This window comes from Neofelis nebulosa, chromosome 5 (genome assembly GCF_028018385.1).
Source record: "Neofelis nebulosa isolate mNeoNeb1 chromosome 5, mNeoNeb1.pri, whole genome shotgun sequence".
Taxonomy (NCBI): Eukaryota; Metazoa; Chordata; class Mammalia; order Carnivora; family Felidae; genus Neofelis; species Neofelis nebulosa.
Window position 1 is genome coordinate 155,486,526 of NC_080786.1, and position 17,477 is coordinate 155,504,002.

Genomic DNA, 17,477 nt, shown 5'->3' on the forward strand with positions numbered 1-17,477 from the left:
CTCGCAGGGGAGGCGCCCGCCCCACCCCATCCCAGGAGCTCACACCCGGGGCAGGCAGGCTCACCTTCCAGGTGCCTCCGCTGGTGGTCGAGCATGACGTCCTTGCGGTAGAACATTTTGTTGCAGACCTCACAAGCAAACTTCTTGTCCCCATGCTTCTTCTTGTGCTTGGAGAGGTTACTGTTGGTGGAGAAGAATCTGAAACACATCTCACATTGGAACGTCTTGTCATCTGTCCAGAGAGCAAGCAGACACACGGCAACTTTTAGGTAAATGACACCGACTGCAGGATCGGCATCCCGGCCGTGAGAATGGCAAGGAGGCCCCGGTGACAGGCAGAGGCGCACGAGGGCCACACGGCCACGAAAAGCCATCGTCTGCACTGCGGGAGCCCAGGGCTGAACCAGCTGCTCGTCGCCGGGGAAGACAGACACCAGCTCCTCTCTGTCATCGCCACCACACCCACAGGCCCCCTCCCCTCCCCAACCACCTGCCTCCAGTCATCCGGGTGTGATTCTGCAGTAGAGAGGGCTGAACCGCCACTGGCTTGGCCCTCACCCTCCACCCACCCCGACTGCAGCCCCAACCCCCAACCTGCGTCCTTCCCGCCCCAAGGCTGAGCCCCCACCTGCTCCTCTGCAGCCCACCTGTCACCTGCCCTTCTCTGCCACCTTCCCACCCCCCACATACAAATGCCCGATTTCCGCCACCGCTCGCAGGCCTGTCTTGTTCTAGATGCCTCTTTAGCAGGCACACCCCCCACTCCCCACCCCACCCCCACATCACTTCTGGGCTGGGACTAAGCAGCACAGCTGAGCCTCCCTCCCAGGCAGGTGGCCCGAGTCCCGGGGTCTGAGAGCCACAGAAGGCGCAGCCCTGTCCCCGGGGGTCAGCTTTCTCTGTCACGAGTGCCACCCGGTGCCTGCACTCCTAACTGTTCTCGACGGCTCAGCTGACCGGGACCAGGCTGCCACAGTGCAGGTGGCTTTTCCTGCTGGGGCACACACAGGTCACCAGTGCAGGAGTCCAGACGGGCGCCTGGTCCCAACGGCCACTTTCTGCCACCAAGTCTGCATTTATGTTTCAACAAAGTGCAGCAACTAAGAGCAAATGCCTGCTACTTGGGACGTGGTGCACCGGGACATGGGATGGTGGGTTTCTGGGACAGCTGCGCTGCAGGGGGTGGGGCGCTTGGACGTGAACCCACACTGTTCTCTAGGTGCACACATCCATAAGCTTCTCCCCATTCGTAGAACTCCTTGGTTTAACGGTCTATGGGAGACACATTCTCCTAACTTGAAGGATGGAGAAGAGTAGACGGTATGCAAATGACCTATGACACAAATGAGCTAGTCTCCAAGTTGTTCTTGGTTTTCTTTTTCAAAATTTTTTTAATGTTTATTTTTGAGAGAGACAGAGCGAGCAAGCAAGCAGGGGAGGGGCAGAGAGAGAGGGAGACACAGAATCCGGAGCAGGCTCCAGGCCCCCGACGCAGGGCTCGAACCCACGAACCGCGAGATCATGACCTGAGCCGAAGTGGGACGCCTAACCGTCTGAGCCACCCAGGTGCCCTGTTATTCTTTGGTTTCCATCGGAAACTTCTAACTTTGGAGATTAGAGAGAAGATGCACCTTAATTCACTGCTGCGGTTAGTTCCATATAATGAATAGAAAGAAACGCCTGGTTTAACAGGCCCTTTATTTGACATGTACCAATAGCTGTTCTGACTCCTTTTATTACTTTGTTTCATTGGTCAGATAAAAAGAGGCCAACTTGTCCCCCTGTCTTGAGGCTACCCCACCAGACACCGGAGGGCATGGGGACATCGCTCCGCACTCCTGCAGAGCCGCAGGTGGCCACATGGGGCGCCATCCTGACTCTGGCCACGAACGCAGCTTAGGCTCCTGACAGGCACTGCATCCGTCGAAAAAGCTGGGGGGGGGGGTGCCCCAGATTTGAGGGCACTCCTGGGGTGCACAGCTCAGAATGCATGTGCTCCTGGAAGCTTCCGGGGCCACCACTTCATGCCGTGGACGGTGCGGAGCAGGTGGAGCTCAGGAAAAACGAGACTCGCGTGCCCTCGGAAAAGCCCCGTCACAGGAGCAGGTGGCCACACAGGGCGCCGTGGACAAACAAGCCAGGGCTCCAGGCCCGAGCACAGGACGGGACCCAGCAGATGCCTGGGAGCAGGAGCTGCCCCGCGGGACAGGCGGTGGAGGTTTACCTAAAGCTGCTTAAAGGGTCTGAGACCGGACGTGAGAACCAGCCCACAGGTACAAGGGGTGCACAGAGGGGCCGACAGGAAAGGGGTTCGGAACCAAAGGTCAAGGTAGCAGGTGTCTGAGCCGCCTGCTGCTGGGCCCCCCTTCTCGGCTGTGCTGGGACGCCCCGCTGTCTATCACCCCCGCTGTCACCCACCCAGTGCTCTGTCTACTCCCTTCTGGTGGGAGCCTGAGCTCAGCCAGGGCCTGAGACGCGCGCCCAGGCCCGCAGAGGCCCCCCCGGCTCGAGACCTGGGCAAGCGTGCGACACACACGAGTGAGTGAGTGAGTGAGTGAGTGAGTGAGTGAGTGAGTAAGTCCTGCGCTTTCAGGACCCGCGGACAGAACGGGCTCGGAGCAGAACCGGTCAATGCACGGCGGCACCACGGTCCCGGAGGCCGGCAGGCTCGGCGGGTAACGGAGGGTGGCCAGCGGAGGGAGGGCCTTCCAGCCAGTGAGGTGGAGCCCCCGTCCTGACGCTGTCGCCGCCCCCCCCCCCGCCCCCCACGCCTCCAGGAACGTCTCACGCGGTCCGGGAGCACCCCGCGCCTCTCGGCCCACCGCCCACCTTTCTTGAGACAGCCTGGGGGTGGGGGAGGGGGCAGGCACAGCCTCTCCCGGAGGCCAAGAAGCCAGTTTCCACCCTCGGCTCCTTCAGAATCAGTAACGACCGCTTCGAGGGGCCGCGAACGGAGGGAGGGGCCGCGAACGGAGGGAGGGGCCGCAAGTGCCCCGGCTGGTTCCGGAGCGCCGGGCTTCCGTCCAGCCGGTGGGAAGCGCCGCGAGGGGGCGCCCGCTCACCTGTCCTGCAGTTGTGGAACTCGAGGGCGCTCTCGATGCGGAACGTCTTCTCGCAGGTGCCGCAGCGGTACCGGTACTCACTGTCCACCTGGCGACAGGGGCGCGCTGTTGAGGGGCAGGGGCAGGGGGCAGCTCCACCTAAGGACGCAACCCCGACCTGCCTCTCGCGACGTCCCGGTGGGTAAGGTCTCCGTCCCCGCCCTGGTCTACTCTGCCGTCCTGTCTCTGTCGTAAGCCTGCTCTACGTCACCGTCCTGCTCTATGTCACCCTCCTGGTCCCCGTTCCTGTCCTGGTCTATGTCACTGCCCCGGTCTACGTCACCGTCCTGCTCTACGTCCCTGCCCACTCCTCTCCTACAAGATTTAGGAACACGAGCAAGCTCTTACCCTCACCATCCAATTGCCCTGGAAGAATCCCTGTTCGGGTACCGCAGGGCGAACGCCAGCCCAGAGGCCCCTCCCCGCTCCTCCCGCCGCCCCCCCACCCCCACCCCGCTGCCCCTCCTCCCCCTCCCCGGGGACCCCGTCTTCCTTCCCAGCAGCCCGACCCGCCCATCGCCCGCTGCACCTCCACAACCAGCACGAGAGCCCGGGCCCCACGCACCTCGTTCCTGCTGTGCTTGTAGGAGACGTGCTGCTTCAGACTCTCCTTGCGGCTGAACAACTTGGCACATTCCTCACACTTAAACAGCTTGTCACCTAGGAGCCAACCGTCCCAACGCTACTTCACGACCCCGGGCATTACCGGGGCTGCGCCCGCCCGCCCCTCCCCCCCCCCCAACCGGGTCCACGGCCACCTCTCCCCCGGCGGGCGTCACGCGGGGACTCACCGTGCGAGCGCACGTGCCTGCTGAGGTTGCTGCTGTTCTGGAAGATCTTGCTGCAGACGCTGCACTGGTGGACCCGCCTGTGCTCCCCCAGCTGCCTGACGAGCTTCCTGCGGATGCCGTGCCGGCTCGACAGAATGAGACTCCTCTTGAGGGTGATGGTGGTGCTCTGATGATGCGGGAACCTGCCAGGTCAGACAGACACCTGGTGAGACAGGGGGCACACTGCGTCGTCGGGGAAGAAGCGCCAGCTCACAGCCATCTCGGGAAGGGCCCTTCCAAACCTTCCCAGCTCGCCGGGAGGAAGGAGGGAAGGCACTCGGGCACCACCCCGGCGTCAGGGGAATCCGGACGGGAGACACAGCTTGATCGTCCAGCATGGCCATGCTCCTGACTGCATTTTCACTCTGGCCACCAGGAAGCTCTCAGATTATGCCCCGGGAAGATCCCCGTTTCTCTCGCTTGGCCTGGCCTCTGCTCTGTTTTGTACTTTCTCTGACCCTGATTTTTAAAAATGTCTTCTCCCTCTTAAACGTCTTTCTGACGGCAAGCCTCTGGGCAGTCAGACAGGGTAGGTTAACGAACAGGGGACCCCCTTTCCGACAGCACACCGGCCCCGGTCTGCACGGGATCCGGGATCAAACGAGGCCAGGCACATCGTCAGAACGTTAAGAGGCACTACAAAAAAGCCCGAAAAGAAATCAGCATCAGCTTATTCCACGTCAGAGCAAAGATTTATCCAGGAATGACAACTAGAATACAAAATATTTTCCTTGTTCACAAAAAGAAAAGAAGAGAGAAGAAAAGAAAAGAAAAGAAAAGAAAAGAAAAGAAAAGAAAAGAAAAGAAAAGGAAAGAAAAAAGAAAAAAAGAAAAGAAACAACAAGGTGTTAAATGTACAGAAACTTCTGTGACAGCAGCACTGTTCCCAACAGCCGAACGGTGGGAGGAGCCCAGGTGCCCACCGATGGAGGAATCTGTCTACGGGATGGGATGCCAGCCTCGAGATGGAAGGACAATCTGACACCTGCTGGCTGAGCCTCGAGCACGGCATGCGGAGTGCCACGGGCCCGTCACAAAAGGGCCGGCATCGCATGCCAGCGCCCAGGCTGGGACCTCACACAAGGTACGTCCGTCTTCACGGAGACAGGGACGGGAGGGGGTGCCGGGGTGGGGGGAGAGGGACATGGGGAGTTAGTGTTCCATGAGGACAGAGTTTCAGTCCGGGAGGATGGAAAGTTCCAGAGACGGACGCGGCTGGAGGCTGCACAGAGCGCGGGTGCACTTAATGGCACCGAACTGTGCACCCAGGAGAGGTTAAGATGGTCAACCGTCCGTGACGTACAGCTCACCACACACACACACACACACAACTGCTTTTAACTGTCTTCACAGCGGACGTGGCATCACGCTCCCGAGTTCTGGAAGGATCCTGCCGCTCCCCAAGGACGCCCGTTTCTTTCCCCCAGGAGGGGCGCCTCCCCGCCCGGGGGCACCTCCCGTCCACACGGCCGCCCCGGGAGCCTCAGCAGGACTCACTTTGGCACTGAAGCGGCGTCACCGGTGGCGGTGGCCAGCTTCCCCAGAACCAGCTCCATGATCCGCTCGTCCGGTGCCGCCGTCGCTGGCTCATCCGGAGGGACCTCGGTGACGATCTCCGCCACTTGCTCTGCGTGAAGGGGACGCGACAGCCGTGTCATCGCCGGGGCGGGGGACGGGACACGGCCAAACCAGGAAAACGCACCCGAGCGGACCGCAGCCAGGCCCACGTCGTAGACACGCGTCGCGAGACGCACGCGGGAGGAAGGAAGCAAAGAAGACTAGCAGCGTGGCGGAACCCACGTAGCTACCGGTTTCGAAAGAGCAAAATGTTACTCTCAGCTCGAAACTGAAGTTATTATCTGTGATCTTTTCTAAAAGCAGAGCGGTTAGGCCGCGATCTCAGTCCCTTTCACACCAACCCCAAACAAGACATCGTGGTACGTAACAGGGTCTTTCAACGTACTTAGTCCTAACGGAGATTTGGAAGCCTTGACTTTTAAAACCAGACCGGCCACCCTGAGTATGTTCAAGAGCGGATCATCGTGTTCTACGAGGGCCAAAGGCCAAACGATTACGGTAATAGGTGTCCTGGCCCGAACCTCCTGCCACTTTGCCTGCCACGCGTCTTCCTAATGCAACTAATAATGAGGGAAAGAACCACTTAGAGCTCTCAGCTCCCCGCTCGTCTTCTCCACCTGTTTAGGGAGAGACAGAGACACTGCGCAGGGGAAGTTGAAGCCGCCCGCCCATCTCTCAGTTCCGACCAGAACACGGACCGAGAGCTGGCTGCAGGAGACAGTGAGCCCATACTGGGTGAAGGCTGCTCTCCGAATTCTTTTCCATTCTGGCTCCCAGGAAAGAAAACCAGGGCTCTACCAGACAGCAAAGGAAAGCTCTCAGCGGTCAGCACGAAGGCAGTGAGGGGACCCAGCCCCAGCGTCACAGCTCGTCCTTACGTGTGACACCCCCCAGGGGTCTGCTGGCACCAGGCCGTGCTGGCAGAGGTCATGAGAGGACCGAGGGGGCACAGGCCCTGCGCACCCCAGAGAGTGGGCCAGAGTCCCTCCAAACTCAACCGGGGATACCATTACAGAGAATGGGAGCAGGCCACAGGCCCAGGCGACAGGGGAGTGGACGGCCGGGCTTTCACACAGTGAACCCACGCCAGAAACCCGGCGTGGGTGGGTCTCACTCCACACGTCGCATGTAAGACGCTGGGCACAGAAAGAGGGATTCGTGTGAAATCCCAGGACGGACAAGGCTAAGTCACACAGACAAGGAAGAAAGTCTGGGAGATGGTAAGGTTCTCTGTCCTGATGGGGCACTCACGACACAAGCGGGCCCCTTGTCAACATTCACAGTCTGCACACTTTGCAGTGGTAACCATGCTTATACAGGAATTGTGCTCTAAAAGAACTGATTTAGAGGGAAAGGGAAAGGCCAGGTTCCCCTCCGTATGGCCTTCTATCCTGAGTTTTCCTATCTGCTGGTTCCCCCTCTCAGGACCACCCCCACCTGATGGCTCCCCCTCCCAGGGCCACAGCGACCTGCTGGCTCCCCCTCCCAGGGCCACCCCCGCCTGCTGGCTCCCCCTCCCAGGGCCACCCCCGCCTGCTGGCTCCCCTTCCTAGGCCCAGCCCTCACCTGCTGGCTCCTTGCCTTCTATAATGTCTAGTGGCTGCTCAGGTTTTGATGCTTTGGGTTTTCTCCCTCTTCGAGGCTTTTTCTTCTGCTCTTTGGTGGCACTGACACTCTTGGGCACTGCAGGAGGCTCCCCCCGGGGCACGTCTGCTTCCTTCTCGGGAGCGGCTTCGTGCTGGCCAGCCGGGGGAAGGCTTTTGGCTTGTTCCAGGTGACCCAATAGATGCTCTGCGGGAGAGGGGAGCACATGCACGCGGACGCTGAGGCAGCCGGCGGCGTGCCCACTTCCTCCCCCCCCCACCCCCCGTTCTGTCTGTCTGTTTTTAACTTCATTTGCTGACCGTGTGTCCTCTTATAGGCAAATTAACTATTTCCACTGCTCTTGCAAATAAAAGCATTTTCACTGCGCCAAACAGGAGTACTATTTAAAAAGCAAATTAGGTGGTAAAAAGAGGGCCAGTTCAGCACGCGTCCACGCACACAGCTTTATGAAACACACAGGCATGCGAACACACGCCCGTGCAAGCAAGTGCTGTGCAAGGGTGCACCGACATGGTAACGTGGCTGCCTCTGGACGGTGACATTCCAGGCAGACCTGTTCCCTTTCCTCTTTACACTCACTCACGTTCTTTAACTTATATGGTGAACTCGTAATACAATTACTTAAAAACGCGGCCTCTGAAGGGAAATGATTCCGCGCGTGACAAACTGAATGGTCTTTAAACACCCTTTTGCTCTCCTCTCAACTGAGGAAAGCCCCCCGAGGCCTCCCAAGAAGAGAGAACGACGAAACCACAGGGAACAGGCAGGCAGGGGTGGCCACGGAGCTCAAGAACAGACAGGGTCTAACCACGGAGGTAAGCACGGCTCAGGCCGGCCGGACGGCGGGGCAGCAGCAGGGCCGGGGAGGGACGGCCCACCAGGCACAAGGGGACGGACGGTCCAGGGGCCGAGGGTGCCTCGGCCCACGGCTGGGCCAGGGGCGATTCCCCCCGCTGTGATCTCAACGGGCTCAGCACAGGCCTTCGGCGCAAAGCGGTCGGCACTTCCCTGTGCCGTATTTAGGGCCACTTGTGCCGGGGGAGTGCCCCCAAGGAGCTGGGTCGTGGGAGGGAAAGAGAATTAAAAAGCAAACACAGCTAAAGTAACGTGACGCGTGCTACAGGAAGGGCCTGGCACCTGGGCCACACGGCGGAACTAGGCGGCCATGAGCCCACCTGGCTGGGGACACTTGGAAAGCCTGGATGACACAGAGACCCCAAGTGACCCCGGGCGCGCAGCGGGGAGGTCGAGGCTACGTGTCACAGCAGGTACGGAGGAGGCCCCGCGAGGAGGGCCTGGGGGGCTGACGCGTGTGGCTCTGGGGACGCGGCTGGGGTCCACGCGGCCGCTCACATCCGGCCGGCCGCGCGTCGCCACCTGTCCACAGGGACGGCGTGGACGTGCCAGCACAGTGGTCGCCCCACCCCGGGGCGCGCGCGCCGGGCTTACCGTTCAGGAGCTGCAGCTCCAGGAAGGTGGAAGAACACACCTTGCACGCCCACTGGCTGGGCTCCCGCTCCACCGTGGCGCCGCCTCCGGGGCTGCCTGCAGCTTCGAGAGAGCAGGGGCAAGGGTGACCCACAGCAGCTCGCGCCCCCAGGGCCCAGGGCCGCAGGGGACGGGCCTGTCCGCACACCCCCCTCCACCACGGCTCGGCGCGTTCGGCGTTCCAGCTGCCATTCCCGGAGCCCTGCGTGCGTGGACGCCTTCGGTCCCCACGGGTGTGCCCATTTCACAGGGGAGGAAACCGAGCACAGAGATCGGCGTTCCAGCTGCCATTCCCAGAGCCCTGCGTGCGTGGACGCCTTCGGTCCCCACGGGTGTGCCCATTTCACGGGGGAGGAAACCGAGCACAGAGGGGGGGCCGGAGCGGCCCGACGAGGGATCCGTCACGGGTCACAGACGCGGGACCTCCTCCGAGAAGCCAGACCAGTGGGAGCACACGCATCCCTTACAAGACCGAGGGAAAAACAAAAAAAAACGCAGCCTGCAGATTAAACGGAACTCCTCAACCTCTTTCTGGCTCCCACCAGAGACGGCAGAGCCCGAAACAGGCCGTCACTGTGGCCCCGGCCCGTGTGGCCGCACCTCCCGCTGGAGGTCGGCCAACACAACTTTCTGTGATGACACCAGGGCTCTGAAAACACGGCGTGTCTGGGGTGCCAGCCGTGTGTGGCTGCTGCCCCCGTGGATTCGAGTGTTTAGTTTTGTTTACTTTGCACTAGAATTTCAACGGCTGCTACCCAGGGCAGGTGGCCACTGAGCAGCCCCCGTGGTCCCTCTTCCTCACACGCCAAACAAATCTGGGGACGGTTCACGCCACAGGGGAGGCCCTGCCTGTGAAGAGGGGAACTGTGGCCTCCTTTTAAAAACATTACTGACGCTCCCGTGGGACCTCAAAGAAGGGGATGCTCTAAACGAGCCTCCGTTCGTGGTGCCATCGGGCAGCCTCCAGGGCTGGTCTGGGGCCACGAGCCCTCGCCACCAGCGCCACTCGGCCACTGCACCGCACGACCTATCGCGTCACCCCAAGGGCCACGCGTGCAGCAAACTCCTGGGTTCTTGGGAAAAATCACTCAGAGCTGCCATGGCACGTGCATTCGGCCCCAGGACAACGCACGCCTCTCTCCGTAGCAAAAACGTGCAACAAGCTTGCAAAGAAGAACGAAAGCGAAAGACCGCAGCAGGCCACTGCTACAACCGCTGGTGTGTTTTCTGCGCGTCCTCCTAAAGTAACAAGGAGGGAAAATGTTACGCTGAAACGGCCCGAGCTCCCCAGGGCGGACGTTGGGGCAGCAGGGTGGGGATGGGCCAGCCAGCCCCCTCTGTTCTCCCTCCTGCCTGTGAGTCCCCCGAGTGAAGACGGGCAGGACGAGACCGCGAATGAACGGGCGCCAGAGCTGAATTCCCGCTCCTTGCTCACCCTCCCAAACACACGCGGCTCTACGGAGGCGAAGGAGACAGGGGTATGTGGTGGCTTCGGGAAGGGACGCCGAGGGGTCAGCTGGAAGGGCACCCGGAGTCGAGGCCCTTTCTTCTGGCCCCAGTGAGCCGCCATCCCCAGTGGGACGGTCCCCACCCCCGTGATGGGGATTCAAATGAACCTGACACGAGAACATGCCTGGCTGATAGTCAACAGGACTAACTAGGAGAACGAGTCACGGCCGCTGTCCCCTCGTCTGGGGAAGAACTCGATTTCCAAAAACTGTCCCTAAAAGATCACAATTTTTAAGAACAAAAATCAGCCAACAATCAGAAGGCAGCTCTTGATTGCCCATCACTTAAATATCCAACAAAAAAGAAACATTGAGGCGACAGCGACACCTCACGGCCACAAATACCACGAATATGCCACAGACGAGCGATAGAGAAAACGCTTGAGAGGGGCTGGGCGGGGGGCGCCTGGGGCCTCGGTCCATTAGGTGTCCCACTCTCGATCTCGGCTCAGGTCATGCTCTCTCGGTTCATGGGTTCAAGCCCTGCGTCCAGCTCTGTGCTGGGCATAGAGCTTGCGTGGGATTCTCTCTGTCTCTCTGTCTCTCTCTTGGTCCCTCCCCTGCACTCTCTCTCTGTCTCTCTCTCGGTCCCTCTCCTGCACTCTCTCTCTCTCAAAATAAATAAACATTTAAAAAAAAAAGACAAGGGGCGTCTGGGTGGCTCAGTCAGTTAGGCATCTGACTTTGGCTCAGGTCATGATCTCGTGGTTCGTGAGTTCGAGCCCGTGTCAGGCTCACTGCTGTCAGCGCAGAGCCTGCTTCGGATCCTCTCTCTCCCTCTTTCTGCCCCTCTCCCGCTCTCTCTCTCTCTCAATATAAACATTACAAAGAGAAGACAGGGGGCTCCTGGGTGGCTCAGTTTGTTGAGCGTCCAGCTTCAGCTTAGGTCCTGATCTCACTCGCGGTTCGTGAGTTCAATGCCCGCGTTGGGGACTCTGCCACAAGCCTGTGGGCGCGGAGCCCGCTTTGGATCCTCCGTCCCCCCCTCTCTGCCCCTCCCCTACTTGCATCCTCCCCAAAATGAACAAACATTTAAAAGAAGAAAAAGAAGAAGAAGGCCTGATGAGTTACAAGCCCACAGGGAAACGAAAGCAAGCGACAGAACGCCACGCACAGCAGGACCTCGCCTGTGTGAGAACGCAGGGCCTTTCTGAGGAGCAGAAGGCAGGGGCAGGGGCCGGGGCCCCAGCGCAGAGCCGCAGGGGCGATAAGGATGCTCTCTATCTCAACGGTGGCACGGCTTACACAACTGCACGCCTCTGTCGAAACTCTGAGCTGCGCACCGAAAACTGCTGTTTGAATGTAGGTAAACCATACGTGAGCCGTGCTGATTTTTCTCACGTACCGTAAGATGCCAGCAAAAATGCCAGGGTCATTAAAATGGGGACTTGAAAGTTCCCCAAATGCGATTAAGTGTGTTTTTACTCGACCTTGTTCATTACAAGAGCAGTTTTGAAAAATCTGCTGACAACATCCGGTGACGAGAGCCGACCTGAGCCCCTCGAGCCCACCCATTTACACCCACATGCTTCCTGGGCCTCCGTCAACGGTCCCCAGGCCCAGTTGGTGCACAGAAAAGAAATCGAGCGTACTGCAAGCTCAAGAAAAAATGAGAAAAGGAGCCACCTGGGTGGCTCAGTCAGTGGAGCGTCCGACTTCAGCTCAGGTCACGATCTCAGGGTTCGTGAGTTCGAGCCCCACGTCGGGCTCTGTGCTGACAGCTCGGAGCCTGGAGCCTGCTTCGGATTCTGTGCCTCCCTCTCTCTCTGCCCCTCCCCTGCTCATGCTCTGTCTCTCTCTGTCTCAAAAATAAACAAACATTAAAAAAAAAAGAAAAGAAAAAATGAGAGAAGAAAATTTACTACCAGGAAGAAAAAATAGTAAAAGTTGGTTTGTTTTTTAAAAAGAGTGTGTCTGCTCCTCTGACTCTGCTGTGTTTGGACCACGGCTGTGCCGTCTACAAAACCGGCTGAATTCTACAACAGATACATTTTGAAGCAAATCTGAAAGAGATAGAATGAAACTGGTGAGTCTTAGCAGTTCTGATGCTCACGGAGAAAGCTTCTGAATAACTTCTGGGCAGACAGCTCCTCGTGCCCTGGCCCCCAGCACGATTCTTCTAGAACATACCATGGTCCCTCAGGCCCATTCACCTTGCGTGGCCCCACTGCCACTGGCCCCAGGGTACAGTGATGGCCACAAAAGGCCCCTTCCCTCCCCTGCACTGCAGCGGTCTCAAGGGTGTGCAGACCAGAAGCCTCTGTGGTGGGAGGAGAGGTTAAGCCCTCTCCCTACCTGTCGGACCTGGCCAATCAGAATCACGCAGAGGCCCAGCTTCCTGTACGTTCCAGGCCCCTCTCCACAGGTCTCGGCACCCACACTAGAGTCTAAGAATCGGGCAGTGGTGGGGTCCCAACACATGGCTTCAACCAGGTGAGGCGTCCAGAACTCGCACCCGAGACCACCCGGGGCCCCAGGCACTCAAGGCGGGCAGCGCCGGATCAGGGTTCTAGAGGTTCCGTTGTGCCAGGAGGGGTTCCTGGGGAAGGGGCTGGTGGGAGGCCTGAGTGGTGGCGCTGTCACCGACCGACCACAGGCACCACGCACAACAGCAGACGTTACGCGTCCTCTGGGGAGCTCCCGGCACTGCCTGAGCGAAGTCGTCGTCCAACAGGTGTAAGAAATAAGGACCCCAACTAACCAACCCCTTAACAGCGGTCAAGAACTTTCAGGACATTTCGAGGAAATACCTGCTTGTCATTCCTCCCAAAACGAAGACTGAAAAACCATCAAAGGTATTTCTGGAATTTCCGAGTGCCTGAGTTGGGTATCTGCTTGCCCGAATCAAATACTCCTTTATAGGGGGACCGTGCCCGCCAGCTGATGCTGACATGATTACAGTCGTGTCCCAGGCTCTCAGAAGGAACGCACGGACGACGACCACAGTCAACTCAGGATTCCCCAGGGAGGGCGGCTGGGACAAAACGAGGAGAGAGCTGTCTGGTTGGGCTCATTTCATTCAACTGCACCTTCTCAATGTCAGCTCCAGATGAGAGACTTCTCCCGCGGGGAAAAGCAAACGGCAGTGCAACTGCGGCAGGAGGGCAGCCACCTTGCTCTGACTTTGACCCGGAGAGTCGTGAGGGGTGAGACGTCAGGCAGGACAGGACTGACAAGGTCAGCCTCTGGTAAAACAAACCCCGATGTGTGGGCTTGGCTGGCCCAGGGGCACAAGGCCGTAAGGAAACCTGAACACGAGAAAACCAGACCGGGAAGACCCCGGCCACCTTGCACAGCACCGATGGGCCCGGCCACGCCGTGCCCGGAAGCGAAGCCCAGCCTGGCCGGGCACCTCAGTCCTCCCTGGGGCCAGGCCAGGCACCCGGTTCCAGCAAATCCTAGCGGACGGCTTAGGAGCAGCTGGGTGAAAAGCTGTGGGTGTCTCCAAGTTCCTCCTGCCCCCTTCACTATCGACATAACACCCAGTAAATATCTCTGTGAAGGCAGCAAGCCTTTTACTGCCAACGGAGCCAGAGTGCAGGCCATCTGGCCGAGTGGCCCCCACAGACTTTCCCCGAGGATATCCTCAGTGGCTCCCACTCCACCACCCCCAGCCCCTGGTGGGTGGAAGGGTGGCCCTCCGAAATTCACTGCTCCTGCAGGCTTTGGATAGGGTCTCTGCAGGTGCAACTAAGGGCAGATGAGGTCACCCTGGAGCAGGGCAGACCCTAAGTCCAGCGACCGGTGTCCCTCTAAGAGAGAACACAGAGACACGGGGGAGAGAGGTCCATGTGAGGACACAGGCAGGGACCAGGGTGAAGCATCGACGAGCCGAGGAATGCCAAGGGCCGCTAGCAGCACCAGAAGCCGGGAGAAGCCTCTAGAAGGATCCAGTCTTGCCAACACCTGCTCCTGGACTTCAGGCTCCAGGGCTGAGAGGCGACCCATTTCTGCTGCTTACGGTCTGCGGTGCCTGGTGTGGGCAGTCGCCCGGACTCATCTCTCCTCACAGGCTGCTGGCACAGGGACGGCCAGAAGGGCTCCACCGGGGCGGGGTGGGGGGGAACCTCAACCACACGGCACAGACCAGAACCTCACATATGTGAAGACTCTCACTCTACAGAGCTGCTTCGTGTCACGACGGGCTTGTGATCAGGAAACCATTTTGTCAGAATCCTGTGCTGTGGGGGGTCAGAAACAAAGAGGGTCGTTTCTCCCCCCCAGCAAGTAACCATGGCAACAACAGGTGCATCCACCCTTGGCGGCTCAGGTGAGGCTATGATCCGCTGAGCTCATAGGCCAAACGTGCCGCACCGGCGGTGACCTCGCGTGGTCTCAGGCTGCACCGTGAGGACCCACTACTGGGCAGGACGGAGGGAAGTTCCACGGGCCGCCGGATTTGGGCAAATCACACACACGACCTTCGCTAGGTCCTTCCTGGAACACGCGGGCGCACACTCGCACACGGACACACACACGTGAGCACACACCCCAAGGAGGAGGCTGCCGCGAGGAGGCCAGCACCGGCCCCGGAGCCAGATCCGGGTCTGAACCCTGACTCCACCTCCCACAGTGCGGCTCAAGGCAGGTTCCCTAACCTCTCTGTGCTCCGTTCCGCTGCCCCAAACAGAGACGGTCGCCCCAGCTAGCAGGACGGCGGGGATGATCTCCGCCCATCGTGCCCTAGCGCCCAGACCTCCCAGGGAGAACGTTCCACCCGCTGGTGTCCGGCTGAGGGGCGGGCCCAGACATCTGACAAGCAGAACAGGAGCCCGAACCACGTGGGGTCAAGAGCAGCCCCCTCTGGTCCCCACACCCAGCCCGCACGGCTCCCCCTCGACCACAAGGTGCCTGTGGGCAGCCAGGGGCCTGGGTCCTGACAGCGAGGCCTGGCGGGAGGCGGACGCGGGACGGGGGCGGGGGGGATGTACCGTGGGCGCCGGGGCAGGCCTGCTTCAGCATGGGCTTGTCCATCTTCTTGGCGTAGAAGGCCGCGTACCACACGCGCAGCTCAGCGCCGGGGGGGATGTCCCGGGAGGTGGTGAAGTACACGTCGTCGCCGTGCTGGTAGGCGGTCAGGTTCTGGTGCTCGGGCCCCGCCGCCGGCCGCACCAGCATCATCCAGTTACAGTCGTCCTCGCTGGACGTGTCGAAGCACACGGGGTGCCCGTCCTTCTGGAACACCTGAGGGTGGGCACGGCCGCCAAGGGGCCGGGAAAGGAACTGGTTATCCGCCCGTCTGCATGTCAGCGTGTGCGGGTGCGTGTGTGTGCGTGTGCGTGTGGGGTGGCGGGAGTGTGCTGGGCAGCCAATCCCGACAGTGCTGCACCGGAGGCCAGATCGGGCTCCGCACACAACCTGCTTCTGGGAGTCACCGGGGACCTGAGAACCACACGCGGCCAGATGGGAACTGGGCCACGCCGGGCCTACTCAAGGTCCAGGAGCAGCGGCTGGACACCAAGTTCTAATCGGTTTCCAAGGGGCCATAACGACATAGGAGTTGTATTCCCGGTCCAGGTGGCATCGGGATGACGGAGCTCTCGTCCTTGACCGAATATCATCCGGGCACCTGAGATCTACCCCTGGCCCAGACATCACTGGGACACCTGAGCACTCCACCTGCTCCGGGTGACACGTAGGCTCTACACCTGGTCCCGGGGTCATCCGGACACCGGAAGTCTGCGTGTGGCCCAGTTGGGAAGGGGCATGCGTATGTCCTGGGTGGGCACCAGGACACCTGAGTTCCTCCCCGCCTCTGTTACAAGCGTGTCCGGTAACGTCAGTCAGTCCTATAAGCTGCACCCACACCTGTAACAGCACAGATACTGGTGGATGGGAACAGGGGGAGAGACTCAAACATCCCGAGGCTCCAAGTAACCACACGAGGAGAAAAGGGGCTTGCTTCCATCTTTTCTGACGCAACCACTGCCTCCTTGCTGTAGGAACCTGCGTCTCCCTCTCCTGGGCTTTTCCTGTGGGCGCTCCCCACTGCTAACGGGGTGAAGGCCCCCTCCGAGGACAGAGCCCTCGCAAGCAGAGGGGGCCACCAGGTGCCTGGAACCCCTGGCCGGTGTGGGGTACGCTCTCGGGGAGCCTCCACCCGCCCCACACCCCCGGCCGCACCCGTGCTCGATGCTGATGCGGCAGTGGAAACAACTAGATGTCAGACAGACCTCGACAACCGAGTCACTGAAAGAAGCCAAAGCAAGCACAGAGGACTTTTCCAAAGGGGCCTCAGCCCGACCACATGCCCACAGCGACTGTGTGCGTCCACGAGCCCCGGGTCCGGAGAAGGACACAGGCAGTGGTCTCCGGGGCTTGTCCTCAGGCTTCTCACGTAACCACCTCGCTTTCTTTCCTTTTGTTTGCAAACAAGTCTAACAGCTTTCCGTGCTCTCCATTCTGCTGCAATCTGCCCAGTCAGCTCAACTTTTCCAAGAACTGCCTAGAACCTGAGGCCATCTGTCTCCTGTGTGTCCTGAGACCCGCGTCCCTGTGACGGGCCTCCAGCAGGGGTCTGCCGCTGTGGGCAATCGTGAAGGACCGGCACCCTGGTCCTCACTGTTGGTGCCACAGACGCTTCTGGAGGCACATGCTAGGGGCGGGGACAGAACAAGGGTCCCGTGGCCTCGTGACCTTCCACCTGTCTTCCTTCAAGAGGTCGAAGTCCTCCCTGCGACTTGCAGCCAGTCTGTTTTTTCCCAATTTCACATAAAAGCTGCCTTTTCTCAGTCTGATGGGCTTTTCAGAGCTGCCAAACTTCGCTCCAGTGTCTTATCGCTGCCTGAACAGAACCCCCTCCCTTCGAAAGCACTGTGCAAAGTGCCACTCGAGGTGTGCAGGTGTGGAAGTGCCTGGGCTGCCCAGGCCCTGCCAGGGACCTCGCGCCGGCCGCGAGGCAGCCCAGGTCGTGAGGGAAGGAAGGGCAGTGTTCGGGCTCTACTCTCACACACATTTCAAATGACGCTCTCTTCGATGTTTGGCAAGGTTGGAAATTACAAAAGGCTAGCTTAACTCTGATGCTTTTAGGATGTAAAAACAAACTAAAATAGGGGCGCTTGGGTGGCTCAGCTGGTTAAGCGTCCGCCTTCAGCTCAGGTGACGATCTATCTCACGGTTCATGGGTTTGAGCCCCGCGTTGGGCTCTGTGCTGACGGTGGCGTGGAGCCTGCTGGGCCTTCTCCCTCCCTCTCTCCCCGCCCCTTCTCCCCTTCAAAAACAAACCTTTGAAAACGAAACAAACTAACGTGAAAAGAGAAAACGTTGTCTTGGAAGTAAGCGGGACGATGATCTTTAAAGCTGTCTGAAGACACTTCTCGATCCCTGAACTCGCAGATCCCCCGACGCGGCCGGCAGGTGCCGCCCGC

The 17,477-nt window shown here is 59.9% G+C and overlaps 1 protein-coding gene across 7 annotated transcripts in view; it reads right to left on the minus strand.

The window, feature by feature from the left end:
- Window positions 1–17,477, minus strand: part of PRDM15 (PR/SET domain 15) — a 69,043-nt gene that overhangs the window by 27,934 nt on the left and 23,632 nt on the right. For 5 of the 7 annotated variants that reach the window (XM_058732074.1, XM_058732079.1, XM_058732076.1 and 2 more), the window contains 8 exons: window positions 15,042–15,294; window positions 8,564–8,665; window positions 7,076–7,300; window positions 5,429–5,558; window positions 3,893–4,074; window positions 3,667–3,761; window positions 3,063–3,150; window positions 65–232 (listed from right to left, as the gene is read on the minus strand). In XM_058732074.1, the coding sequence (XP_058588057.1) occupies window positions 65–232; window positions 3,063–3,150; window positions 3,667–3,761; window positions 3,893–4,074; window positions 5,429–5,558; window positions 7,076–7,300; window positions 8,564–8,665; window positions 15,042–15,294 (1,243 nt within the window). The remainder of the gene's footprint in view (window positions 1–64; window positions 233–3,062; window positions 3,151–3,666; window positions 3,762–3,892; window positions 4,075–5,428; window positions 5,559–7,075; window positions 7,301–8,563; window positions 8,666–15,041; window positions 15,295–17,477) is intronic. The other 2 variants (XM_058732075.1, XM_058732078.1) reach the window with 2 other exon arrangements.